This window comes from Podarcis liolepis (assembly GCF_965112155.1).
Source record: "Podarcis liolepis genome assembly, chromosome: 2".
NCBI classification, from domain to species: Eukaryota; Metazoa; Chordata; class Lepidosauria; order Squamata; family Lacertidae; genus Podarcis; species Podarcis liolepis.
Genome location: NC_139555.1, coordinates 24,475,925 through 24,502,774, shown reverse-complemented (window position 1 = coordinate 24,502,774; position 26,850 = coordinate 24,475,925). Strand labels below are relative to the sequence as shown.

The 26,850-nt window shown below is 40.0% G+C and overlaps 1 protein-coding gene and 1 long non-coding RNA gene across 2 annotated transcripts in view; one reads left to right on the top strand and one right to left on the bottom strand.

Annotated features, from left to right (window-relative positions):
- Nucleotides 1-26,850, bottom strand: part of GNA13 (G protein subunit alpha 13) — a 29,618-nt gene continuing 2,768 nt past the window's right edge. Inside the window, exons 2-4 of the mRNA XM_083490352.1 lie at nucleotides 22,466-22,692; nucleotides 6,262-6,312; nucleotides 1-4,280 (exon numbers count right to left, since the gene is read on the bottom strand). Of these exons, the coding sequence (XP_083346478.1) occupies nucleotides 3,705-4,280; nucleotides 6,262-6,312; nucleotides 22,466-22,692 (854 nt within the window). The 3' untranslated portion in view covers nucleotides 1-3,704. The remainder of the gene's footprint in view (nucleotides 4,281-6,261; nucleotides 6,313-22,465; nucleotides 22,693-26,850) is intronic.
- On the top strand, nucleotides 4,287-6,225 carry LOC310700757. Its single transcript, XR_014522794.1, has 2 exons — nucleotides 4,287-5,327; nucleotides 5,997-6,225. It is a non-coding gene; the product is annotated as an uncharacterized lncRNA (long non-coding RNA).

The window sequence follows — 26,850 nt, the reverse complement described above, 5'->3', positions numbered from 1 at the left end:
TGAGGATGTATATTGTTTATTTACCGTCAGTAATTTACATAAGGCAAATATTAATAGTTGGAACACCTGCAATGTATGTACAGAGAGCAACGTAAATCTCAAAGAGGCTTTTGTCTATTAGTAACCAAACCATTTTAAAATTATGCCTTTAAGACCTTTAGAAATAATTTATTGCTGATGCTGAACTAAGGCAAGAGGGATTTTTTTTTTTTTACAAAGTAGCAGATTCTCTTAGTCCCTGGAAAGTTACAAAAGTTACAAATATAAAAAAAATGTAAAGCCACAAAACACCCCACATTTATACAAAGCTAATACAAATCCTGGTTTCATTAGATAAATATTATGTGAGGTTGTTACCAAATATATTTTTAGAGAAAAGGCTTCTAGAATGTAAGCTCTCAATGTTCTTGAAGAATGAGAAAGCAGTTTTAAGTAAGTGGCAATTTGCTTTCAAGTACAAGATAAAAGAAATGGCAGTATTACAATGCTGTGTCATCTTTACAAGTCTGGTCTTACGGATGTCTTTGTTGTGGTACCAGAAAAAGGCCTATTAAAAAAAAACTGGTCTTTGTGCAGTTGACTCTAGCACAAAGAAAATCTAATCAGGGGCTCAAGCAAGAATTTGCTGCCAATGAATTGGATGTGGACTTAGTCATGCTTAGAACAGATCCATTGAAATCATTATGGGAAGAGTCCCATAATTTTCCAAATATGACCAAGTCTGGATTCAACCAAGGCTTCTTCTTAAGATAAGTTTCCAAATAATCTTACAAGAAAATCACATTTGGTTTAAGTGAAAAGCATCTTGAGAGTGTACAACCATCACCTTGTCTTCAAAGGCTGTTTTCAAAGTCTCCCTCTAGTTTTTGGGTTCTTCAAATTGCTCTCCCATACTGCAGTGAACTTTTCAAGAAGCCTGAGAGTGGGGCAGCAGTAGTCCCATCCGGCACTTCAGTGAGAAAAGAGGGTTCCTTAAGCTTTGAAAAGTGGCTGTTTATACAGTGCTACTCCAAAATAAGGCATGAGGCTAAAGTTAAGACTGGTTTTTTAAAAAGATCAGTTGCCTTAATTTTTCTACTGAATTTTTAAAAGAATTTTGACATTAAATGTTTTATTTCAGACTTTAAAACGCTGAATTTTGTTACAGTCTAAAATATTATATGCAAGATCACTCCATGTTTATTCCACGGAGGTTAGAATGAAAATAAACCTCTAATTTTACTTAAATACAAATCCCGGAATTTGCAGAAGCATTTTGGAAGCATTTTGTTAAGCGACACTTGAGAAAAAGTGTTCTTGCAAACCAGCCCTGTATTTGAAAGTTACATCTGAAAATGTAAGGTTCTACCAACATGACACACAGTTATGTGCATCTTTCCCATGACTTTTTTTGAAGTTGCCATGAAAGGTTAAGCGGATGAATAGCCAGGAGCTGCTTCACTCTTTACCCTCTAGCTGATTTTCCTATCAAAATGACACCCCCACCACCAAGCTGTGGAGGAAAAGCAGCTGTGTGTGTGTGAGACTGAGTGGGAAAGCTGCCAGCCGGGAAAGGACCACCCCTCTCCTCCCCAGTTCCCTTAATTAAATTTGCAGCCCCACCCCCAAATGTCTCCTTTTGGTTAAAAAATCCAAATACTCCAAATCTCTCTACTTCTAGCCATTTTTCTGGAGTACAATGGGAAATTTGTGCACCACGCACTTTAAAAACTATACCCATTAGCAATATTATAAAACTGAACCAATGAAACCATTTTGTTTCTTCCTATTTTCTTGTAGTTCCACATGATTTGTTAACACATTTAAAAACAAATACTGCCCTTAACTATATATTACTTAGAAGACTAGCAAAAAGCGCTTTGCATACCGATTTTGATTGACTCCTGAAAGAATACAGGAGTGGGAGAAATATTATCCTCGGAACACCTACACTTATAATGTTACACTTCAGAATATCTGAGTGGGTGGTTTCATTTTTATTTTTAGTATTTTCTAGCAAATATGCAACATCTCTGTGCTGTAGCTAAGTTTAACCTGGCAATGGAGTCCCCACCCCACCCCACAGAAGGCCACAATCTGAAACATTGGCATTTGTGTTAAGGCCACCGCAAGGAAAAGCAATTAAGAGGCACTTTAGGTTAAAGGATTCTGCATCATTAACAGTGTTTTCTGATGCTGTAATAGGCTCACTATTCCACACTGAGCCTGTTCTATTAAAGCACTTAATTGGCACGAGCTCTCAAGTTACCTGGATCTAGGCAGCAAAACTAAATTGGTTTCAAACCTATGGATTTTGCTGACTGACTTCCTTCCACAAAGATTACGGAATTACAATAGCAATGCATCAAATTTGGCCTGTGTAACAAAAAAAGGGGGAACTGTGCTGCTAATCTCTGACCATGTTAACCATTAAAACATTTATGAGAGTAAAGCGTTAGAACAGGCATAAGTATCCATTGCTTTTGTAGATGTTCCCTTTAAAGCATAGCATAAAGTTATGTTTACAGTTAACTTGGAAATCCAGAGTAACTAGTAGCATATGGGCTTTTAAACCAACACCTGAGAAATCAAAAATGTCACTAGCCTCCTCAGAATTGAGATGAAAAAAGGCAGTTAGTTCCACAAAACTGTTGTGTTTTCAGTGAATGAGGTGCTTACAAGGCTGAGTTATTGAGGTGTGCAGCAACTGAGGTGGAAAGTGGAGGCCTTTTAAAATTTCACTGTCTTTCAATATGGCATTTCAGTTCCCTTATAATTTTTGATAATCACTTTCTGCCTTTTTGGCCAGCAATATAATATTCAGTCCTGTATGTTAATACAGTTATGTGCATTCTCAGTATTGTCAACACTATAGATGCACCTGACATCTATAAACACTGCTGCTGCTTAACAGAAACAAATCTCTCGCTTGGTTTCCTCCATCATCCAAACCATAATGTATGAGCTAACTGAACAACAACAACAATCCTCAAGGAACATTCTTAAAACAGTTAATTCACAGCAACTGGCAGACATCTAAAGCTGCAAACAGCTGTGTGATTTAAGCTAGTTAGTTCCAAACTTAAAGCATAGATTTTTTTGTCAACCCACATGATCTAACAATGACCAATTAAGATCAGAAGTCCCTTTGCATGATTCTTTTTGATTAAAAAATTCCCGGGTAGCGGACCTCCTTTCTGGTACCATTTGGCGAACATCCTATATTGGCATGGAAGCAAAAATGCATTTGTAAACTTCAAAGACAGCTTAATTATTTGACAGGGTGGAGCTATTTGCCACAAAGAACTGACGGTGGTGGTTGGCCAAGCTTGGAGAGCAGTCCAGAGTTATACAAATCTCTTCTATAGCCCTTTCACATGCCAAAACTGCTTTTTAAACTTAATCAAGTTTCCGAAGTAAATTCTTTAAACTGCATGTCTACAAGTTACTTGTTATTGGAGTACAGGCTTCGTCAGGCTGAAAAGAGGGAAGAGGTTAAAACTTGTGAGTTAGCTTTAAAAAAGTTGAGGTCTGTTAAGAAATGAAAACTCTTTCAAGACACGAGATATAGCGGAAAAGATTTAAGCCTGAATTTTGAGAGAAGTTGGCAATTATCTGGAACAGCAGCAGCTTTACCCCACACATCGTGAGGTCGGACAAGACCTTTTTCCAACTCCTGCTGTAAACTATTAACACAAATCAAAGTTTTTTGTTGTTGCTGCGCATCACTGTAGCATGAGTTGCTTGAGGTTGTCATGAAGGATGGTATCCTTTACATCACGGAATACCAGGCGGATATTTTCTGTATTAATAGCAGTGGTGAAGTGGTTGTACAAGGGCTTCTGCTGCTGCTGGTCCCGGCGTTTCGTGCGAAAACAATCCACCAGGAATTTTTGGACGTCTGTTAAGTTGTGGGGATCCCCTTCAAACTCTGGGAAATAGTCTTTGATGCTCACTTTTTGCACTTTTTCCTCAAGTAAGTCTGTCTTGTTTAGGAAGAGGATTATGGAGACATTGCTGAAAACCCGGTTGTTGACTATAGTTTCAAAAATGTTCAGAGATTCTGTAAGGCGATTTGTTAGTCGATCCTCCATAAGTACCTGGTCGAATTCACTCGATGAAACCAGGAACAATATAGAAGTGACGCTGTCAAAGCATTCAAACCAACGTTTTCGCTCTGACCTTTGGCCACCTACATCAACCATCTTGAAGGGAACATTTTTAATCTCAAAATCATACTCATGAATCCCTTTTGTAGGTCTTCGTGCCAGTAGAATATCTTGCTGGGAGGGAAGATAGTCCTAAGAAACAAACAAACAAACAAAAGCCAAAGTTAATTAAGGTGCTGTGAATGGTACTGAACATTAAAATGAACTGCCCTGGAATGTTTGAAACAGAAAAGATTTTATCATCCTTTGTTATCTAATTTTTTTTGTTTTTGTTTTTAAAAAAATAACTCAGTAGTTGCGTGTATGATACAGTGCCAAAAGTATAATGAGAATGATACCATTCTAAGTTTATCTCATTTAACAGATTAAACAGTTTTCAGTGGCAAATATATGGTTTCAGAAAGAGAAATTATTGGGGGCAGGGAGAGAAGGGAACCATTTTCTATAATTGTGTTTTATTCAGGAAAGCACTTACCTAATTTCTAACATCCTGCAAAGTTAGCTATATTATTAAGTAACTAATAGTGTGTCTGAACATTAAATAAAGCCCCCCCCCACAACTTAAAATCATAGAATTTAAAGTTGGAAAGGACCCTCAGGGTCATCTACTTCAACCCCCTGCAATGCACTTGAGAGAAAAATATAATTCTTCCCTGTGGAGATTGATCAAATTATACCTTGTCATCTTGAAGATTTCTAACAGGAGCATTTTCTGCAAAGCAGAATTAAAATGCTAACATATCCTAGTTGATTTGTTCTAATCAAGAAAAGAAATGCAGAAGAGTTTTATGGACAGAACAGGACACAGCTTGCTACTTTTCAATCTTTTTGGCTATGCAGATTTGCAATGCCATTTCTTCTCTGGATAATGTAATTCAAGTTTAGGATCTTTATCTTTCAGAAGCGGACACCTAAGCCCAGAATAATGCTGCTTAACAAGCAGAAGAATGTGGAAGACAAACACGGGAGCTGAAGAAAGGCGTGTGCTGCTTGATGTGAAGGCAAGATAGATTGAGAAATGCTGGGAGCTTTTCCTCGTTCGCCAGACGCTTCTCACGACTTCGCTGCTGCTGGGGCCTAAAGCCCAATTCAACAGGCTCACTACACAAGATTAACCAACTCAACTTAAAACAGAACAGTCCGGCTGAAAAGTGATTATGGCTCAATGTGCACATCATGGTAAGCAGTAAGTCAGGGATCAGCAACCTTTTTCAGCCGTGGGCCGGTCCACCGTCCCACAGATCATGTGGTGGGCCAGACTATATTTTGAAGAAAAAAATGAACGAATTCCTATGCCCCACAAATAACCCAGAGATGCATTTTAAATAAAAGGACACATTCCACTCATGTAAAAACATGCTGATTCCCGGTCTATCCGAAGGCGAGATTCAGAAGGCGATTGGGTCGCAGGCCGGATTCAGAAGGCGATTGGGCCGCATCCGGCCCCCGGGCCTTAGGTTGCCTACCCCTGCAATAAGCCACGGCTTGCCGTGAATAAGCAACGTACTAAAGCACACTGCTCAAATTGCTCCTGCTTCATTGTTCCATCCAGCCTAGAGATGTGAGAAACAACCATGAAACCTAGGCTTAGTGTTACCATGCAAACCTGCACTGGTAGTTTGTTTCTCTCCAAACAAATCATAAACAGAAGTCAGGCTTTGCTCCTTGCTTACCCATTAATGTTTAGAGATAAAACAAACCGCGAGCACTGGTTTGCTCATAACACTAAGCCAAGGCCTGTGTTAGCTTCCACCTTTTTTGTATGCCTTTGGAGCTTATAAACAATTCTATAATCCTGATGGAAACTGTGGCCCTGAAGACGCTGTTATTCGCTTTACTGTGTTTTAGAGGTGCCCAAGAACTGGGCAACATGCAATTTGAGCAGACGAAAAACACTATTAGCATCAACCATAGCACTCTGAGTTAATGGAGGAAGCTTAGTAGAGGACGCCTATGACTGCTGAACACAAACACCACATAAGCAGTTTGTTGGCATGTTTTCTCACTTTTAATTTGCAATATAAATTAACTTTCAACTGTTAAAAGCTGTTAAATAAATAAAAACATTCAAAACATACCAGACTGCTTTAAAAATCAATGAAGTTACACTTACTTGTTCTCCAAGTTTCTCCAAGTTATCCAGAAAATATTTCACAGATTCCCCCTAAAATGAAGGAATTGTACAGTTAATTGCTTTTCATAGGTAATATATGAATACAACTATCTAATGCAAAGTAGAGAAAGCAGGTATATTGCACCCCATTCCTAAACACACTTGCTTGAAAACAAATGCCACCAAGATCTGTGGGACTTGCATCAAATCAATGGCCACAATCTATCATAGGGCAAGCACATTGATTCCAGGGAATTTAAGCATTCTGAACACTCCTGGATTGGGACCAATGTACATGGGATCAGGGTGTGCAAGGTAACGGTTTAGAAATTCTGCTTACAAGGAGGTAAAGATGGGGAAATGACTCCAAGTGTGACAATGATTTCTGAACTTCTGCATAATTTGCCTGCACAAATTTGCTGCTCATCTGTTTAAAGGGGGAAGATTGATACATTGACATTCATATGAGTTACATGCACATAAGATTCTATTTCCATAAATACAACTGGCTGGAGCAAGCAGCAACCAGCAACCCAAATTTCAAGGAAGTGCAAAGTCACTAGTAACAGAGAACGTTGGAATATAGCTCCCGCCATGTTCACCATAAACTAGTATATCTTTTTAAGAAAGTGTTTTGAAAAACGCACATTTCAAATTACCTTTCCATGCATACAGAAAGTTAATATAGCTGGCACAAGCCAAAGATGGCTCATCATCGGGGGGGGGGGCTATCATTTGACTCGGTATCCTTCAAACAAAATATTCTTTAAGTAGTGAAATGCTTTGTTATGGATGGCAGGTTCGAGAAAGATTACAACTGCCCTATAGTACTGGGGCTAGCACAGTGTGATTCCTAGAAAACACAATTGCTATTAGAATAAGTCAGCATGCCCTGCAACAAAATGCTGCAGTGTACCCCACTTCTCTTAAAGTATGTGCTCTTATCCACCATTTGATGCAGCCATTCTCTCCAAGCAGAGCATTGCACTCTGTATCCTCCACACTCCAGTATTTGCAGTTCTCATTGGATGTTTGGCTTTTTTGTTCCCTTATTTTTTCTTTTTTCAAAGTTTACTTTTTCCCTGCAAATCTCAGAAAACGCTCAAGCATGCTCTTTTTAAATCTAAAAACATTTATTCCATATTTCCCCCCAAAAAAGAAACCAGAGCAGTTTAAAGCAATAAAACAAATATGCCCAGATAATTTATTAAAACACCATCACAATAAAGCAGAACACAAGAATAGTACTCCAGAAAGCACCAGGCCATAAGATTGAACTCAAGATAAAAGATAAAAAGAAAAGCATCAACATACCACTCTTGTTTCTCACAGCCCCCTTTATGGTTACAATCCTGCTAGTACTCACAAAATGCACACAGCATAACTTCAGGCTTTAGATTTTAATTTGGTCAAATCAGGTTTTCATAATAAGAAACAAATCTGCATTTAGTGCAACTGCAGGGCCTGGGGCTGATGTATGTAATAACCACTGTGAACAGTGACAAATTCTGGAAGGATAACCGTGTCATTCTCCTGACGTAAAAAAAGAATCTTGAGGAACTGTAAGCATGAAGATTTACTGTGGTGTAAACATGCACTCTATTAGATGTATAAATGTTTGTCCTCAATTGGAAGATTTTCAAAGATCCTCTTTCCCTTTTTTAGCCACTCCCTTTTCTCTGTTCCCTTTCTCCCACACAGTCGTCCCTCTCACTTTCTCTTATCCATCTTATGTGTACAGTTATCATCGCCATCAATCACTGCCAATGTGAATGGACTCTTGCATATATCTCACATTTCATGATGATTTGGCCTCACTAATGAATTTTATCTTTCCTGTAACCAGTCTCCTGACTCAGGATCACATTTCTTGCACCTAATGAAGTGGGATTTAGCTTGAGAAATCTTGTGTCACAACAATCGTGCTAATGTAAATGTCCCACCAGACTTGTGTTGCACGAAGCACTCCTGTTTGCCAATGTGAAAAGTATGCAATGGTTACTCATAGCATCTCATAGAAAACGAAGTTCCAGCCAAGGACATGTTTTCACTTTGCATAAACTGCATACAGGGTAGATATGGGACAAACCTGAGGCTCACATGCATCTTTGACCCAGAGAATATGTGGAATAAATCTTGGCTTCCAAACTGTTGGGGAAAGTCATGCAGAGGTATGAGGTTGAAGTGTCATCACTGCACTGATGACACTCAGCTTTACTTCTATGTTGTTCTGCACAGCACTGTATAATTGCAATTGCGTCATATAACACTTAGCAGTGGCGAGGGAGACGAAATCATAAATACAACTAGTATGGTGCAGCAAGGCAGCACTCAGCACATCTCCTGGAATCTTCTCAGTGTCCATTCACGAATTGCATGAACTTCCGTCGTTCTTCACCATCTTTCAATCTGAGAGTTATTTTAATCAGGGGTACATGCTGTAATCTCACATCCTGTTTTATTAGGCTTTAAATTAGGCATCCAGTGGAAGCAAACTGTTGCCACAATAAAACATTTAGGATTATAGATGTTACAGTACTCATTCAGAATAATTTATTGAGAAATACAGTGTGCTTGCTTGCTTGCATTTCACTTTCTCAAATCTGTGCTTATTCTAAGGGGTTATCCACTGTGCAGGTAACATATGATGAATTCATTCCCAGATCCCCAGTAGTGATATATGGAAGTGAGAGCTGGACCATAAAGAAGGCTGATTGCCTAAGAATTGATGCTTTTGAATTATGGTGCTCTTGAGAGACTCTTGAGAGTCCCATGGACTGCAAGAAGATCAAACCTATCCATTCTGAAGGTAATCAGCCCTGAGTGCTCACTGGAAGGACAGATCCTGAAGCTGAGGTTCCAATACTCTGGCCACCTCATGAGAAGAGAAGACTCTCTGGAAAAGACCCTGATGCTGGGAAAGATTGAGGACACAAGGAGAAGGGGATGACAGAGGACGAGATGGTTGGACTCAAAGCTACGAACATGAATTTGACCAAACTGCGGGAGGCAGTGGAAGACAGGAGTGCCTGCCGTGCTCTGGTCCATGGGGTTACGAAGAGTCAGACACGACTAAACAACAACTGATCCACTGTCCAGAAATTTCCATGACATATATTGTGGCATTCAGGATCAGAGTAAGTTTACAGTTCACCATTCATGTCTATGTCTATCTATTCCTTCATTTTACAGAGGTTAACCCTCTTCTGTTGTTATTCTGAACACACTTACCTGGTAGCAAATCCCAATGAACTCAGTGGAACTTACTTTTTAGTAGATATGTGCAAGGCTATGTTTTTAATCATTCCTAGACTATGCTTTTAATGATTCCTAAATTATAGATTGCGCTATAATTTCATCTGCACCTTTAAAGAGGAAGAGATCAATCACTCGGTAATTTGCTTGAGGTCAAAAAGAACTCTGTGGTGAAAGAGGAAACTGCACTGAGGTTTCTTATAACCAAGGATAGCATTAAATGATGAATTTTTCAACCACATAGCAAACCATGTTCTACCAGCAAAAAATACAGAACAATTTAGACAAACTTGCAAGCCTATAGTATTGTCTGACAAGCTTTTGCTAACTTAGGGAAAACTTTTACCGTACTCACCAAATAAGTAATGTTATTGTTTGTAGGCTGAGACAAGCTAGTTCTGAAGGTTGTATTTTATGTACTTTGGGATGCCAAATGTGAATTTTGCTTTCCCCTAAGCAAATGAATAAATAGTATTTTACCTGAAATTTAAGATGACAGCCATTTGTTCTAGATGTCTATAAAATCCAGACCACTTGCCCAAACTATGAAATAGAGCACCTAAGTGCTGAATGCCGTACTCATATGAAATCTCAAACATTTCTGTTAAGAAGTCGCCAAGATACAGCAAATATCTTTCCTTGTTTCGTTTCTGTCATCCCAATTTACAACTCCCGCTCCACAGTGTATCTTTGTTTCCCCCTTTTCTTTCACCTAGAGATGCATCAAAATTTCAGGAGAATGCCAAAGGACTTGCTCTTCCAGGTTTTTGTGCAAATCCACTGTGTATTTTATTGAATATCAGACTTAACTATTGTAATGCACTCTACGTAGGGCTGCTCGTGAAGAGTATTTGGATGCTGCAGCTTGTGCAGAATGCACAACGAAGCTGCTAACGGCCAGCTCTGACCAGACATGTATTACACTAGTCCAGAAATCTGCATTGGTTGTGAATTTGCTTTTGAGCCCAATTTAAGGTGTTAATACCGGCATATGATGCCCAAAATATATGAAGGAGAGGCTACACTCAAATTGGGCATAGAGCACTAGACTATCCCATTTAAAACCATCACAGAACATGTCAAGATGAAAAGTATAAAAATATGAGAAAATCACAAGCAATTTCAAACACACATGCATGCCATTCATTTCCTTATACAGTCAGAAGCTATCAGTAACCAAGTGTTAACTCTCTAAATCTAACAGACTTGTGACCACTGATATTTGAGCTTGGATGTTTCCACAGGGTTACAAATAGAGATCCTCCAACCCTACCCTGTAACTGAACATTGTATGGATTTCTGTACACTAAGATGGCAAAGAAGCTTAACAACATTACTGGTGTGCAAAGTTTAAAAAGGCCTTCTGTCATTTTGCTGGCCTTCAGCCAGTGTCTCTGAATGCTCATAGAACATCTGCTCTCTTGTTGAATTCATCAGCATTATCCAGGGCCAAACTCGGCTACAAAGCCTGGTCTTTTTTTCCAACTGAAAGATCTGAGTAATCTACAGATGCTCACTGTTAAATACACTGATTCATAAACAGCAAGTATTCCATTTTCAGAGGGGCTGTATTTAGATAGCATGTGGTTCTCCCCGTAGTCTTGTGATCAACTGAAGAAAGTTTAAGCAAACATTTTAGTACAGTTAGACAAGTGCTGGTTTATGATGAACTGTGAGAAAGGAAATACTTAACCTAGAACTTGATGACACATCCAAAGCAAAATCAGTATTTTCTCCTTAAATATTGTATTCATTTACAGAAGCCTAGCCTATTTCCATCTGAGTCAGACATCTGGCAAATTAGTCATAGAATCCAGTTTCAGTTTGCAAACAGGCAACAGCAGTTACTATCTATGCACTATAAACCAATGTGCCCTTCTGCAGGCGAGGCAGTCAGAATTATTCACAAATGGGAGAGCCAAATATCCAAAAAGGCTTCTAAGAAAAGATCCCTTGCAACTTAACTGCACAATTAAGTTGCCCAATGCAACATGTGTTACTTGTCACACCCAACCTTGGTCTCCTAGTACCACCAGTTCTCCAAGTCAAGCTGTTCCATCCTCTTCAAATGCAAAGAGTACTTAAGATGCCTACCTGAGAGACCTGAGCAATTGGCTCTGGACCCCATTGTTCAGCAAGTCAGAGGTCACCCCCTCAAAAGACAGGGGAAAGAGCCTGTAAAAAAGCTGAGCTGCCCTGCAGTTATGCTCTTCCCACCACCAGAGACACAGACCAGACTATCCTTGCCCACTACTTGTCAGTAAACCAGAACAACTATAGTACGCTAGGATTGGTGCAGTTTTAGAGCCACATTATTCTGAATTCTGTTCTACTTTGTCCTTCACCCTGAATGAGGAGGAAGAGGAAGAAGGGCTGGAGTGGGAGGACCTGGCCCCCCAAGAAGAAACCGGGGGAAACTCAGATGTGGACACCAGCTTCCTGCCTGACGGTGACATGAGGAAGAAAACCGACGGTGAGGTTCTTCACCTACGAGAAGAACTTCGCCAAGAGTGGGAAGCCAAACAGGAGAAAATCAAGAGTGAAAAAACCCCTATACCAGAATGACATTCGAACAAGGTTATATGACTCTTTGCTAGTTACTCTGTGCTGTCCAATGAGGGATTAAAGCTTGCAAGTAAAAATGGAAAAGGGTATGACTACAAATTTCATTATGTGATCTGGCACTGGGGTTGGGCATTTGACTAGTCAACAAAGATTTAGCTGATTGATCGGTAAACATTTGTCAGTGTTTTTTTGAAGCACTGTTAAAACAAAGTAATACTTTAATCCAGTCTTCCCCAACTTAGTGCCATCCAAATATCTGGAGGACACTAAATTGGGGAAGACTGGATTAAAGTATTGCTTTGTTTTAACAGTGCTTCAAAAAAACACTGACAAATGTTTTACCAATCAATCAGCTAAACTGGCCAGAAGAATACCATGGTCAATGGTACTGAAAGCCACTGAAGAACCAACAGGGTCACATCCCCTCTGCCCCACCCAATCTACTCCCTAATGTAAGCCAGAGACTGTTCTTACCCAAACTAAGGTATGAAGACTGATTGAAACAGATCCAAATAATCAGCACCAGCATGTCAAGTTGGGAAGCTATCATATGTTCTAATACCGTGACTAATAATGAAATATTAGCGATCGGAGGCTAGTTCAAGGTTTGTGGATTCAATAAGGATTTACTGTATTTAATGCATTTAACCACCACCTCCAGAACGATAGGAACCACACCCTTTTTTCTGTGAAATGTTCACTACCTTCATCTCCAGCCCAGTTCTATTGCTGATTTCAATAGCCACAATTGTCAAGGATCCAGAGTATACATGTTGGGATTCAATTATCTAAGAAGCTTATCCACATCCTCCAACTGCACAAGCCATGAAATTCCAAGGTCCTCCTGACAAAGTAGCCTAAGCATGGACATTAAAGTCCTCAGCCCCATTGCCTTGGAGTCTTCAATAACATTCTCAAGACCACCTGTATCAGTTCAAATAGGGTGATGTGGGCAGAAAAACAATAGGTACAGAACTGGCCAACTGCTGAATAAGGCATCTGATGAGGCAGATGCTGTCCAGAGTCCAAAGCCATACATCCTGCCCCTCAAATTATGCTTGGTGCTACATCCAATAGCTTGGGCATCTGGGAGAGGTTCATACCTCCCTCAATATCCAGCAATGTCTCAGTAACACAGCCAGACAGCTCACTGATCACAAATCATCACTTATAGTGTTTTCCTCCACGGCTTACCAAAACATTCACAATTACAGTGGTACCTCGGCTTAAGTACTTAATTCGTTCCGGAGGTCCGTACTTAACCTGAAACTGTTCTTAACCTGAAGCACCACTTTAGCTAATGGGGCCTCCTGCTGCCGCTGCGCCGCTGGAGCACAATTTCTGTTCTCATCCTGAAGCAAAGTTCTTAACCTGAAGCACTATTTCTGGGTTAGCAGCGTCTGTAACCTGAAGCGTAAGTAACCTGAAGCGTATGTAACCCGAGGTACCACTGTAAAATGCACAACACTAAAAGCCTTTGTAGTATGTGCTAATGACTAAGTAAAATTCAGCACCCACCTGATGCCCACTAATTTCTAGCTCTCATTCTCCCCCCCCCCCATTACTAGGGTCAGAATGTTGTAGACAAAGGTGAAACCATGACTGCCAAACCACCACTTTCAGGGTCTACAACCCTATAGCCCTTGGTTTCATGGGCTACATATGCCCCCCTCCCTCACCTGTCTATTTCCATACTGCTGATAATTCATAGTCCCTAGTTTAGTTTTGCCTCTGACAGCTTTCTTCTTGGTTCCTCAGTTCTGTGCCTTCACCACTGTTTCTTCATGCCCTCCTTGTCAGTCCACAGCCTGCTTTGTCCCCCTTCCTTCAGCCACCTTGTCTTTTGACTCATCTTACTTCCTGCCCCACCCCACAACCTTTACTGATCCTTCAGGGTTTTCTTCGGATTCTCCTTTTGCTGCAGTTTCTTATTTCCTTCATCCTTTTCCTGAAGCCTCGTTCTCCAGTTAGCCTTCCACCAGTCCATTTCCAGTGCTGATTTCAACATCTATATAAAATTCTGGAGAAAACTAAAAGGAAAAGTAGGCAAATAAAAAAGCATTTGGGTAGTATAAGCTGCTCATATGAAAGGCCTGCTGCATTTAGCAAACTGTTTTTCATGTCTTTCCACCACTAGATGCTTTATCTCTGAAAGCCTGACAACATTTGTCTTTGTTGGCCTGCATTTCCTGCTTGGGCTGGAAAACACAGTGAAGCAACTTCTTCATGTCCTAATTTAAATCTATTTCTATGAGATCAGAGGAGAGAGTACTGTAAAAGTTAAAATCCAGAAATATTCCAACAAGCGAAATGCAGCCTCTTAATAAGGGTGAAAGCTAACTCCTAGTGACAAACAGCGGATCAAGTCTTGAACTTGGACGGGGAAAATCAGTGTTCATGTCCCCATTCAGCCACGTAGGTTCATGGGAATACAGAGAATGGAAGCTGAACCCTTCTTGCATGTCCATTGCTAATCTCTTTGCAAGTCATCCTTCATGAGTTCTTTTCTTATCTCCAGGTTCAGCGTCCTTACAGGAGAAAAGGAATTCTGGAAATCGAACACCCCAAGCTTTGTACCTCACTAGGTCAGAAGCAGGTTTAAACAAACGGGTCTGGCATCATCACATAAAACTTGAGCATTGAAGACATCAAAAACAAAAAGTTCATTGAAATATAGCTACACAGCCATGAGCATTTCTGAGGCTGGCTCTCTTGTTGTTTCTACGCTGGTTCCCAACCGATTAAATCAACCCTATACATAGCTATTCAAAGACAGGCTGGTAAGCTCTCATGCCAGTTGTTTACATGCACAACCCTTTCCCCCTCTCCAGCTTCATCTTTTCTAGTGCTAAAAGCAATTCAGGCCTTACTTTTATGGTATTTTCCTTAGTGCCACTGAGATAGTGACATAGCTACACACAATCTAACCTAGTATGATTCTTTAAGCAAGGTGGTAACACCTTAACATTAGATGCACAGCACCAGTAATTCAGCCTTCATTGCAGAGTATTCATTCCATGTTTTTTGTCCTCCATATCTTTTACCATTACAGGGCTATAAATTCTTTAATGCTTTGATAGCAAGACTGACACAACATACTGTAACTCCGGGCTAGAAGTTGAACATATTTATCACTACAGCCGGGGCCGTTTCCCAATCAAGTGTTCACCTAGGGATAGGCAAGTGACAAATCACAGGGCTGCAATTGCTTACGTGGATAATGAACATTTCTCTCCACTGCTTTTCATGCTAAAAAGAGAAACAAACTGTAGAGATTCTAACCAAACACACCTTTTCCTGTCATTGACAATCTGATCAAAGCATTGCAAGCATTGTCACAGACGTAAACAGGATTCTGAAGAAATACACTGTTCTAATTCTTCCTGGAATGGTCTTGCACTAGTTTTAATGACAGTTCTCTCTCAAAGTTGTTAGCAGACCAAGAGGCCATTTCTACATCCAATTTCAGTTAAATGACAGAAGTGAGCATCCAAAGCTCTGAATACTGTATGAACATGTTAAGAGAATATTCAAATTATTTAGAGAGATGCTAAATCTACAAAGAAGCCACAACATTATTCAAACGCAAACTGTACCTCACTGGATTTAAACAAATACCGTATTTTTCGCTCTATAAGACGCACCAGACCACAAGACGCACCTAGTTTTTGGAGGAGGAAAACAAGAAAAAAATATTCTGAATCTCAGAAGCCAGAACAGCAAGAGGGATCGCTGACAGTGAAAACAGCAATCCCTCTTGCTGTTCTGGCTTCTGGGATAGCTGCGCAGCCTGCATTCGCTCCATAAGACGCACACACATTTCCCCTTCCTTTTTAGGAGGGAAAAAGTGAGTCTTATAGAGCAAAAAATACGGTATATTCCAGTGTAAAACTAGGCAGAAGCAAATTAATTCAATTTAGATTTATCCAAATTGTTCTGAGGCGGGGAACATTTTCAACCCTGAGGACCGGATCCAGAACTTGTCCACCCCTGAATGCCATTTTTGTTTTTCTTTGTTATTATGTTATGCACCTTTGTGTTTTTATATTGTAAACTGCCCTGTGATCCTTGGATGAAAGGCGGCATAGAAATTTAATAAATAATGACGATGATGATAATTTTAACAAGTAGGTGGGGTACCTACTTTTCAATTGCCTGACATCAGGCCATTCAAATTTCAAGCCAGAAGCAGGAACAGGCTTATCTCCAGTCTTAGTGATATATGGTTAGACTCTGCTTTGATGGTTAAAAGGCAGCAGTTAAGAGCACACTTATCAGTGATCTTAGCTCTGTCCCTGTCCAGAAACATCTGTAGCTGGTGTGAACCACATCAAGCTAGTAAAAGGTAGTCATGGCCACAAAGGACACTTGGGCCTCTAGTGGCAAAGATATATCTAGGAGTGCCCACATCTGCTCCTTCAGAGGGAGTGCAACCCCATCCAGAATGGGTAATTTGCCTATCTTCCAGGTATGGAGCCACCCACCTAAGGAATGTTCATCTGTGGGTGCTTCTGGAGGGAGAATTATGCCTGTACAGTGGAATCTCGGTTGTCAAACGTAATCTGTTCCAGAAGACCATTTGACTTCTGAAACATTCAACAACCAAGGTGCAATTGCCAGTCATCAAAATCCATTGGAAAAAATGGAGAAATGCGCCTTGGAAGCCGTTTGTCTTCCGAGGCATGTTCGAAAACGGAAGCATTCACTTCCGGGTTGTTGGTGCTCGAAAGCCGAAATGTTCAAATTTGGAAGCGTTCGACAACCGAGGCTCCACTGTACACTGATTTGCAATTAAGCAGCCTCCAATAAAAATATTAATCTGCTCCTTATTGTTGTTGTTTATATTGTGCTTATTTTAATTGTTCCTGTCCATGGGGTTGTTTTGTAAAACTATGTTAAATAATATAAATAAAATTTATGGAAAGGGGCTGTTTTCACAGATTTCAAAATGAACCAGAAAGTCTGATCATTCCTGATAATTTCTATCAGATTCTGTGTATGAAGTGGCTGCCATATACGAAGGTTGGGTGCTTGGGGGGGGGGGTTGGCGGCTTCTGAGCACCACCAGTTCTTTTTATGTGAAATTGAAATTTAGTGGTGCCCACGTCAGTTTCTTAGATGTCCAAATGTGCCCCAAGGGCTTAAAGAGTTTGTGCACCCCTGTATTAATGGCCAGATCACGGTATCAAATCCAGTAAACTTCAATCTTTCTAGACAGTAAGTCGCAAGCTCTGATCACCTGACTCTGAGGCAAATATTTTCCCTAGTCCTTACTGGAAAAAAATAAGAGCGTGATCTCACTAGGTAAGTTCCCCTAGAGAGGAGCTACATCTACAGTGGTACCTCCGGTTACGAACATAATTAGTTCCGGAGGTCGGTTCTCAAGCCAAAACCGTTCTTAACATGAGGCGTGCTTTCGCTAATGGCGTCTCCTGCCGCTGCAGCGTGACTTCCACTTGCATCCCAGGGCAAAGTTTGCAACTGGGAGCATCTACTTCTGGGTTAGTGGAGCTGGTAACCCGAAGTATTTGTAAGGAGGACAGTACGTAACACGAGGTTCCACGGTAATGTCAATTCATTCTAAAGCACAGGTGTCATGTGGAAACTGCTCTGCATGACATGAAGTAATTTCATGTGAGACTAAAAATGATTCAGAAATACTGCATTTTTCCACACTGTAGCAGAAATCACCCAAATCTTGCAATGTACTTTTTTATTACTCAAACATGTTAAGCAGTGAATAAAAGGCTAGCACACAGACCCTACTAAGCACAACAAATGGAAAACAGTAAAATTGAAAACAAGCAGACCATCCGCTACAAACAATAGTCATTACCTAAACAGTACTACGCATGTTTGTTTCAGGCTAAAATGTCCTCATGGCAGATCTTTTATTTAATGCATAGATTGTTTAATTTATGGTTTACATCTATTCAGTGGATTTCTATTACCTACTTTGAGAGTCATCTGAAACCTTTAGTCGACTCTAAATATCTATTTGTATAGCCTATTTAATGTTATGACAAGTTTACACAATAGTCTCTTATAACTTGAAGAAACATGATCTATGATTCATATCTCAAAATAGTTCATATTGCCTCGTGAATTAGACAACTACACAAAAAATATTAGCATTGTATAGCAAACCTGGAAGTTAATTAAATAGAGCATGACTTTGATCTATGCATACTATGTGATTATATTGAAAGAGGTAGCAATGTCGCTTTTAAAAAAAATTGTAGCATTTTTAAGACTAGCTTATTTACTGAGGCACACACTTTCGTGGGTGCAGCCCAATTCAATCAGTTTTATCGAATGAAAAAGTCTCTAGGCTAGGAGTATATTCCACACAGTATGTGGGATCTCAAATATAACAATAGTGTTCCCTTTAGAACCAAGATTTACTGTTGCAAAATGAATAGCTTATGCTAGCAGGGGTGGACAACTGGATCCCGTCCATCAGCCAGCTCCTGACAGTTCCCCAATCCCAGCGATGGGTGGGCATTTAAGTTCAGTGTGCAATGAAAGCCTTGCTTGTAGCAGGGATCTTCTCAGTTCAGGAGCCTTCCAAATAGAGCCCAACTCAGCAAGGAGCCAAGTTTAAAATGAATCCAAAGCACACTTTTATCTCCCCCACATCTGATGTCATATGATATTGAGAGTAGAGAACGTAGGCATGGCTGTGAGAAAATGGCCTTGCAAGTCAAATTAGGATCCCAGCCTGCTCAGCACTGTGGGCAGAGGTTCCCCAAGCATTCATTACAGGTATCAAGCAGAGACATTCAGTTTGCAGTCTTCATCTTGGAAGACAGTTTAGAAGCTGACCATATGGCACCGAGCTTAATTCTCTTACTTTTTTGCTCTTTATTCTTCCTCATCCTCCCCCACACCCTTCTGCTTTAACATTTTGCCTGATGAAGAGTTCTGGAGAAGCTGACAGCTTGCTAATATTTTGTAACATTTTGGTTGGCCCTAATAAAGGTATTGCCTACCTTTTTTGATTTTGGAGGGGGTTTTCTCAGCTGCCTTTACTCTTAACATGCCTTTTATTACACTTTCTTACACTTCTGCAATGTAAACTGGGAGCCATTTGTGACTTTGATGGAATAAGGATTGAACTGAACTCCCATGTTCAGACCAGAACTGCAGTTAGTTAACTTTTATGTTCCAAAAAAACAAACACAAGAGTTGTATTAAAACTTGGTGTTAGAAGTACAGCTGACTTCACATATTTTCACATGTCCAGATCTTCTGCATTAGCAAGAAGCCACAACTAAGCAGACAGTGGAAAGTATTGCAATAACAAAGTTCTCACTGTACAACTCCATGGGCAAAGCAACAGAAAAATAGTCAAATTTGAATTTAAAAGGTGAAGCTTAAATGCCAGTTAAGAGTTACTCTGTATAATCATCTACTTTTGTGGAGCTATATTCTACAGTATACCAGGCACCTCACTGTGATACTCAGGCAATAAAAGCAAAGCAGTTTTATATGCAACTAGACTATGTGAACTTTGTAAAGAAAAGGCTATTGCCAAATTCTAAAGTGTTAATGTTCACATTTCTATTTGGGGAAGTGGAAGGGAGAGGGAGAGGGGGAAGGGGAGAGAGAGAGAGAAGGAAATGACAGCTGTGTGCTGTTCAAACATTCATCAAGCCAGGAGACCTTGGAGTATGCATCGAAAGTGAAACTGACTAATGTTTCCTTCCCTTCTGTCCCATATACCCCAAAGCCAAGATGCAATTATTACTTTAAATAGTACATAAATCAAATTAGTTAAAAACACAAACAAAAAAGTTGTCACTTGCAACAAAGCATCACACAAATTAAATGAGGTTTCTAAGATTTGAAGTAGTTTGCTTTAATGATTTAAGGCATTCAAAGGAACACCTAAATTATGTCATGAGAACTGGATAAATACAAAAGTTTGTAACTAGAGGCTGGATTCAGTTAACTAGTTCCACTAGTGGCAGGAAGTGCAATGGCTCACGCTGGCATGTCAGGCCTCCCCCATATTGGCTTGGGTGGGGTGGGAGAAACCCCAGAAGGGTGTGCAGGGGGAGAGGGGAAGTCTGGGCAAGCAGAAATGCTTGAGCTAAAATAACATCTGTATTAGCACAACGTTGAATTCCTCTCTTTGTTTCCACATTTGCCAAAGGACTGACAACCTGAATGAAAACGTTCTGAAGAAACTCTGCATATACGTGCCCATTTATTTTTCTTAAAATATAAATGCTAAGAGTTTTATGTCTTATTTCTCTTGTTGTTGTCATTGGCTTGGATCCAATATTGCCAACCAAAAAGGCACTTAAATTAGCAGAAAGTCATCCCCGTCCCTCTTTATTGATTCTGCAGCTCCCCACAACGCATTCCCTCCCATTCCATTCTGGAGGGTCCTTTGACCCTTAGGAGCAGCTTTTCAAGGGCTCTAATGTGGAAGATGGGGCAGGAAAGCCCCATTGTGTAAGCAGGGTTCTACACGTGCTTCTTGGAATCCAAGCCGTTATTTCATACATGCTATTCTGGAAGTAGAGGTAAATTTTTGTCACAGTTCTTCATTTCATAATATGGAGATTGAGAAGTATGGGCAACAACAGCATGGTTTCACATATAATGACAAACCATAGGGTGACTCTACATGAGCAAGTCTTGGGCTCCCACACTTCCACTTTCCCCCTTTCTCTTGCACAGTAAGATGATCTTACTTACCGTTTCTACAAACCAAAGTTTCCCGTTATGTCTGAACCAGAAAATTATAGTTTGATTTAGACATAGTTTCAAAGTAAATGAACAAGCCTGGAATGACCCTTAGGCTTGCATATTCACTCTCTCTCATGTGCTACAATGCCTCATTTCCTTGATCTGTAGCAAAACAAAATTGGCCCAACATCCAAACCAACAAGACGTACCAGAATTGTAAACCAGTTTGATCTTGATTTTCAAAAGCACATAGACAGACAATTTAATGCAAACAATGGTTCACCTCATGAATATTAGTGCATGAGGTGAGAAGGATAAACTGTGGTTTTGAGAACTGGGAACACAACTGGGAAGTGCAACGAAATGTAGACATATGGAAGCCTTCCCTAAGTAACATCTTGCTTTCCCCCATATTTATTTATCTACTTAATTTATATAGTTGCCCCATATCAGAAATACTCTAGAAGCCAGTTTGCTGTAGTTGTGTCTGACTAGGACCTGGGAGACCAGGGTTCAAATCCCCACTCAGTCATGCAGCTCACTGGGTGACCTTGGGCCAGGCACAGCCTCTATAGCAGCCTTTCTCAACCTGTGGGTCCCCAGATGTTGTTGGACTACAACTCCCATCACCCCTAGCTAGCAAGGCCAGAGCTCAGGGATGGGAATTGTAGTCCAACAACATCTGGGGACCCACAGGTTGAGAACCGCTGCTCTATAGGGTCTTTGTAGGGATTAACTGAGGAGAGGGAGTGAACCATGTACTCAGAGAAGGTGGGATATAAATGCAATAAATAAGCTCCTCCTTAAGAAAGCTGGAGAGGCAAGCCAGATGGAGATGTCAGGTGCCAACCTGGCATCCAGAAATCTCCATGTGGTCGTAACTGGACCCGCGCCAATAGACAAATGTGCCTGGTACCAGGTTAATTTCTAACACTGGCAGTTCATATGCTCGTGTTTAGCATCCTAGGACTCTTTTGAGCAAAGGTAGCATGACCAAGAGTTAAGTGATTGGGAATAAGAGGAGCCATAGCTCAGTGGTAGAGCAACTGTTCTGTATGCTGAATGTTTGATACCTTGCATCTCCAGGTACGTAAGGAAAAGAATCCTGTCTGAAATCCCGAACAGCTGCTGCCAGTTAGTGTAGATAACACTTAGCTATACAGACCAATGTTCTGGCACTAAGGCTGTTTCCTATTTCCCATGTAAAATAACACCATGCTGTAGTTATTTGTGCCTTGCTCCTCTAGAAACCAAATATTCCCACATCATTACCCCTGTGTTTATCATCATCCCTAAACTTCTTTCAAAACCTACACCTGATTTTAACCAGATATATGTGGTGCACCAGTGGCTTGTAATACCACCCCCCTTTTGTATCTTTAGTTTATCTGAAGTACACTAAGAGAAGGAAATCATTCTTATATACTCTCAAGGCCAGGTTCAAATTTCAGGCTCTGCTACAATTATGGTGGGCCTTGTGGATATTAAGTTCTGTGTGATGATTCTTAATAATCAATTTGTAATATGAAAATTATAGCAGACTAGGCTATACATCTTTGGAGTATTTTGATCATGGCTAATGATAACTTTTACAACGGCTCAGTAAGGAACCATTATTTCACCTGAAAACATTTCACAATATGCGATCTCAACAGGAACAACAAGTATCAGATATGCTTCTTACCAGCTGAAATTCTCTGCGTCTGTCGTAGGCATGCTGGATACCACTATCCGCCCACAAGCTTCTTATTGCTGGAAGGAACTGCAAAAAAACTTGGGTCTCCACCATTCCGTGCGCCACCACTCCTGAGCGGGTATCAAAGGCCATCAGCATGTCACCATTTCTTTGGTTAGAAGGATTTCCCCAAGGAATATGAAGTTTCTCTCGAGCATCCACAAGGACTCTTACACCTTCAACAAAATTGAAAGCACTTGTTATTTTCCTAGTGGTATTTATTTTAGGCCCAATAAACAGCTTCTCTCAAAAAGCAATGAGTGACACACATAGAGAGACCCGATCTAATGACAACAAGTACTGTAATGGATGGGAAATGGTCTGTAGTAGCCCCGACTGTTTTCTACATAACCAGATCCTGTGCAATTTTGGGTCTGGAGAATAGCTGTTTGATATATGCCTAAGACAGCTGCTGGAATAGGACACTTAACAGCAGTCCAAAGTGGTAATCAGAAATAGGGAGGTTATCAGCTTTGACAAAGCATGTCTTCAAAATTTCTTTTCAAATAATGAACTATAGACATGGTAATAACTTGGGATGCAATTGCAAAACTGGCCTAACACTTTAATTCTAGCACATCGTTAAATAGGGTTGAGTGAGACCTGGTTTTCAATCTTGTGATATACCGCCAGCTAAACATCATGATATACCAATATATCACGTCAGAAATAAGGATGGAGCTATGCAGAGGCACTGGCTAGCTTCACAGTTTTGCCCACATTATGATTTTTACAAAGCGCGCGTGCACACACACACACACACACACACCATGATTTGCAATATATTGCCAGGTCAAAAATTATGAAACCGGTATCACAATATGGACTTTGAACCGTTTGGGACAATTTATCACCCAGCCCTATCGGGAAATAAGTCCTACAGACTTCAGTGCAGTCCAGCTCATCTTGAAAATGCGAAGAAAATACTATCCTTAAAATATAAGGTAAAAAACAGAATGTGTACAAGCTGTTACATTTTACTGATAAAATGAAAACACTGGCGTAACGGAGGGGCTAAGGGATTCAGTCATGAACAACTTGTGGGTTTAAAATTTACCTGCCATGAAGTTCCTACGTAACTGTAGGTAGGCACTCTTTTTCAGCCTCAAGACACTTAACACTAACATATATTACAGGTGTGCTGCAAACATAATATCTGAAGCAAGGCATTTTTAACACTCTACTGTGCTATATGAATGCTAAAAAGTACTGTTATTTGATGAAAAGTAGAAAGACATGTATAAGACCAGAACAACCTACTTTGGTGTCAAAGTTAAAAATATATTTGTAGTTTCAAAAACACTATTAAGTATTTTCAGTAAGATATTGATTATCTAGTATCAGTTATCATGATCCTGGAAAATAGTTGGTGAAATATATTCAGTCTCTCTTTCACAGACTCTCTTACTTTCAAAGTAAGCAGAATGGGAGAATTTTAGTTTTAAATGCCAAAACAGTTAGAATTGTGGCTATTAGTTGAGATCTTTTCATTTGGGACTGTTGATGCCTATAAAGAAAAAAAGAGGGACCATTTTACTGCAGATAGTCATGACGATAGAACAATATAATCTCTCTTTTGTAAACATAGGCTTGTATCCAACTGTATCCTTTGGCTCAACAGAAGGCTCTTTCATCCATCAGAGCCTTCCATGAAACAGGGAAAGGCAATTTTCATCAGTTTCCCTTTCCTTCTGGAGCCCTCAAACACCTCCCCCTACCCCTTTGGAACAGCGTGGGAGGTGCTGCAGAATGGGGGCTATAGGGAAAAGGGAGCAAAAAAACCCCTCTCATTCCCCTTTTCACTCACAAAAGTCTCTACTAAGTGAAGTGCCTTCAATTAATGGAATGGCAATCTATAGCTGTGTAATATATCTGCATAATTTTCTCAAAGTGCCACCACTGTTTGATTCCCAAGAAGCCCAGCCATGTAAAATTCCTTCAATCTTAGGTGATCTAGTGTAACAACTGGGTGGAAAAAGCCTAAGGCAGCTAACATTTAGATCAGGTAGGAGAGACAGGCACATCCTGATGACACATGTGAAGAAGACATATATTAACCTGTGTAGGAATTTAAGAGAGCATGACAGCCCAGAAGGCATATTTTCTTGGCACAGAAAGTCTCAGCATGACAAGATTATGCTTACACTACAGATAACTCCCCATTCTTGTGCTCGTGTATAAATTAAGCACCACCATAGACAAGGTTCAGAAGCCAAGAGCCCCATCTTATGATTTTTGAACAGATTCTAGACACTTCAAAAACTGGAGAATCAGAGAACAACTTTCCCCTACATACAGATCAAGGATATAAGCAGCTCCTGCATACGTGAAGCTTGTAAGCTGTCATGGTACAACCTCCTGTACGCATCTTTCCAGAGAGATATCTTCAAATATTTGAAATGTATACACTTTTTGGGTAGATACTTGAGATGGGAAGCACTTTCAGCTTTAACGCCTTATTTTTGCAAACATATGTTCTGTATGGAGATGTGAGGGCCCGTGGGGGAAATGGAAAAATTGAAGCGGGGAGAGATGGTCCCCTGAAAAATATGTGCTTCTTCCCCACAAAAAAGAAAAGAAAAAAGGATTATGAAATATTTTCATTTAGAATGACATTATTTATTTAAGTATTTAGGCCAAAGTGTTCATATATTTTCCCCACCCCCTGCCAAATGATTTCTAAAACTATGTAACAGGAAGATTTTTATGTGAGACTATGTATGTACAGTATCAAATCATTACAATTCCTGCACAGTGAGAACAAGTCCTGAGCTGTCAACTGAGAGTACAATGTTCACATGCAAGAGCAAGACGCATTTCGGCCCCTTGGAGGGCATTGTCACTGTCACATGAGAAGGAAGAAGAATTCAATGCCATCTTTGCTTGTGGTCTTCCTCTTACTGGCATATTTGTTGATCCTGTTTCTGTCCTCTCATCTAGGTCTCAAAGGACTGGGAGTGGGAGCTAGTACATAGCAACATTATTTGTTGTCATCTAATCACGTTGCTGTTGGATCCAAGATCCAAGTCATAAATGATGATAGTACTACTTCTGAATATGATCAAATTACAAAACAAACAGCACACTTAAGGTTTGTTGTTGGAAAGGTGCTTTCAAATGCTACAGGCTTCAGAACATCTTCACACATTTGGTCAAAGAATACAGTGTGGGATTGTGCCAAACATATCCCGCCTGCAGAATGATGGCAAGGTCTCTGCACAACAAAGTCTCTGACTCCTCTTGCTTCTTACATACTTCAGATTCCTCCATCTGCTCCAACATGTGAAAGAAACTGGTCTATGTTTGAAACACCAAATCAAGAAATAAACTGATTATGTGAAAGGATAGAAGTTTATTTCAATCTGGGGAAACCTTCAGCTTTTAGAGGTCCATGATAATATGAAGAAACAGAAAGTGATACCACAGAAAAAGAGACTGTTCAAATTTCATGTACTGTAGTGTTCACTGAGTTTTGTTCCTCCTCCCATCTTTCTCTTGGCTCTTTTTATATCTGTTTTATACTGTGGAGGACTGAAGAAGATGACATCATAATTTTCTGAATAATCATTTGTTTTACTATAATGTTGATGGTTTCTAGTTATTGTTTTTGAGTGCTCATTTACTGGCAAAACCAAATAAATGCTAGGTCCCTTACCGTTTGCAGATTGAAGCTCAATTTTTTAATGAAAGCTTTAAATTCCATTTGCCTGAACAAACATTATTTTTAATATACCAGACATGATAACTCTATGGTAAATCATGTTATACATAATGCATCTAATGTTCCTAAAGTAACAACATGCCTTTTAATATGTAAAGAGTATGTAATGTACAAGTATTGTAGTTAAAAATAAATAAATCCAAAAATTTCCAGAGAAGTGCATTCAGGGCAAACACTGGGAAAAAACCTTCCTCCCCTCAATGACTTCAAAATTCCCAGAAATCTTACATCTCTAATTCTGTGCTTTTTTACTCAATTGAGATTTGTACACATCAACTCCTCTCAATGTGCATAAAAAGAGAAACTGTTAGGAAGTTGAAAACGAGACTGGACAGGTTAAAGCTGGAATCTTAGACTGTACCATATTGTCACCAGTTGTAGCTTGAGCCAAACCCAAATATTTTGTAAGCCAGGAGGGGGCAGGGAGAGGAAGCACACAAGCCAACTGACATGCAAAAATAATTTGTTCCTATACTACTCACTTCCATGTCACAAGACAGCATTAGAATGACACTAAGCAACGGTACAGATACATCCATTCTTGGACAAGTTTTGGACATATTTCCGTAACTGTTCATCACTTTGTGAAAGCTAAAAAAATTCCCTCTCCCCA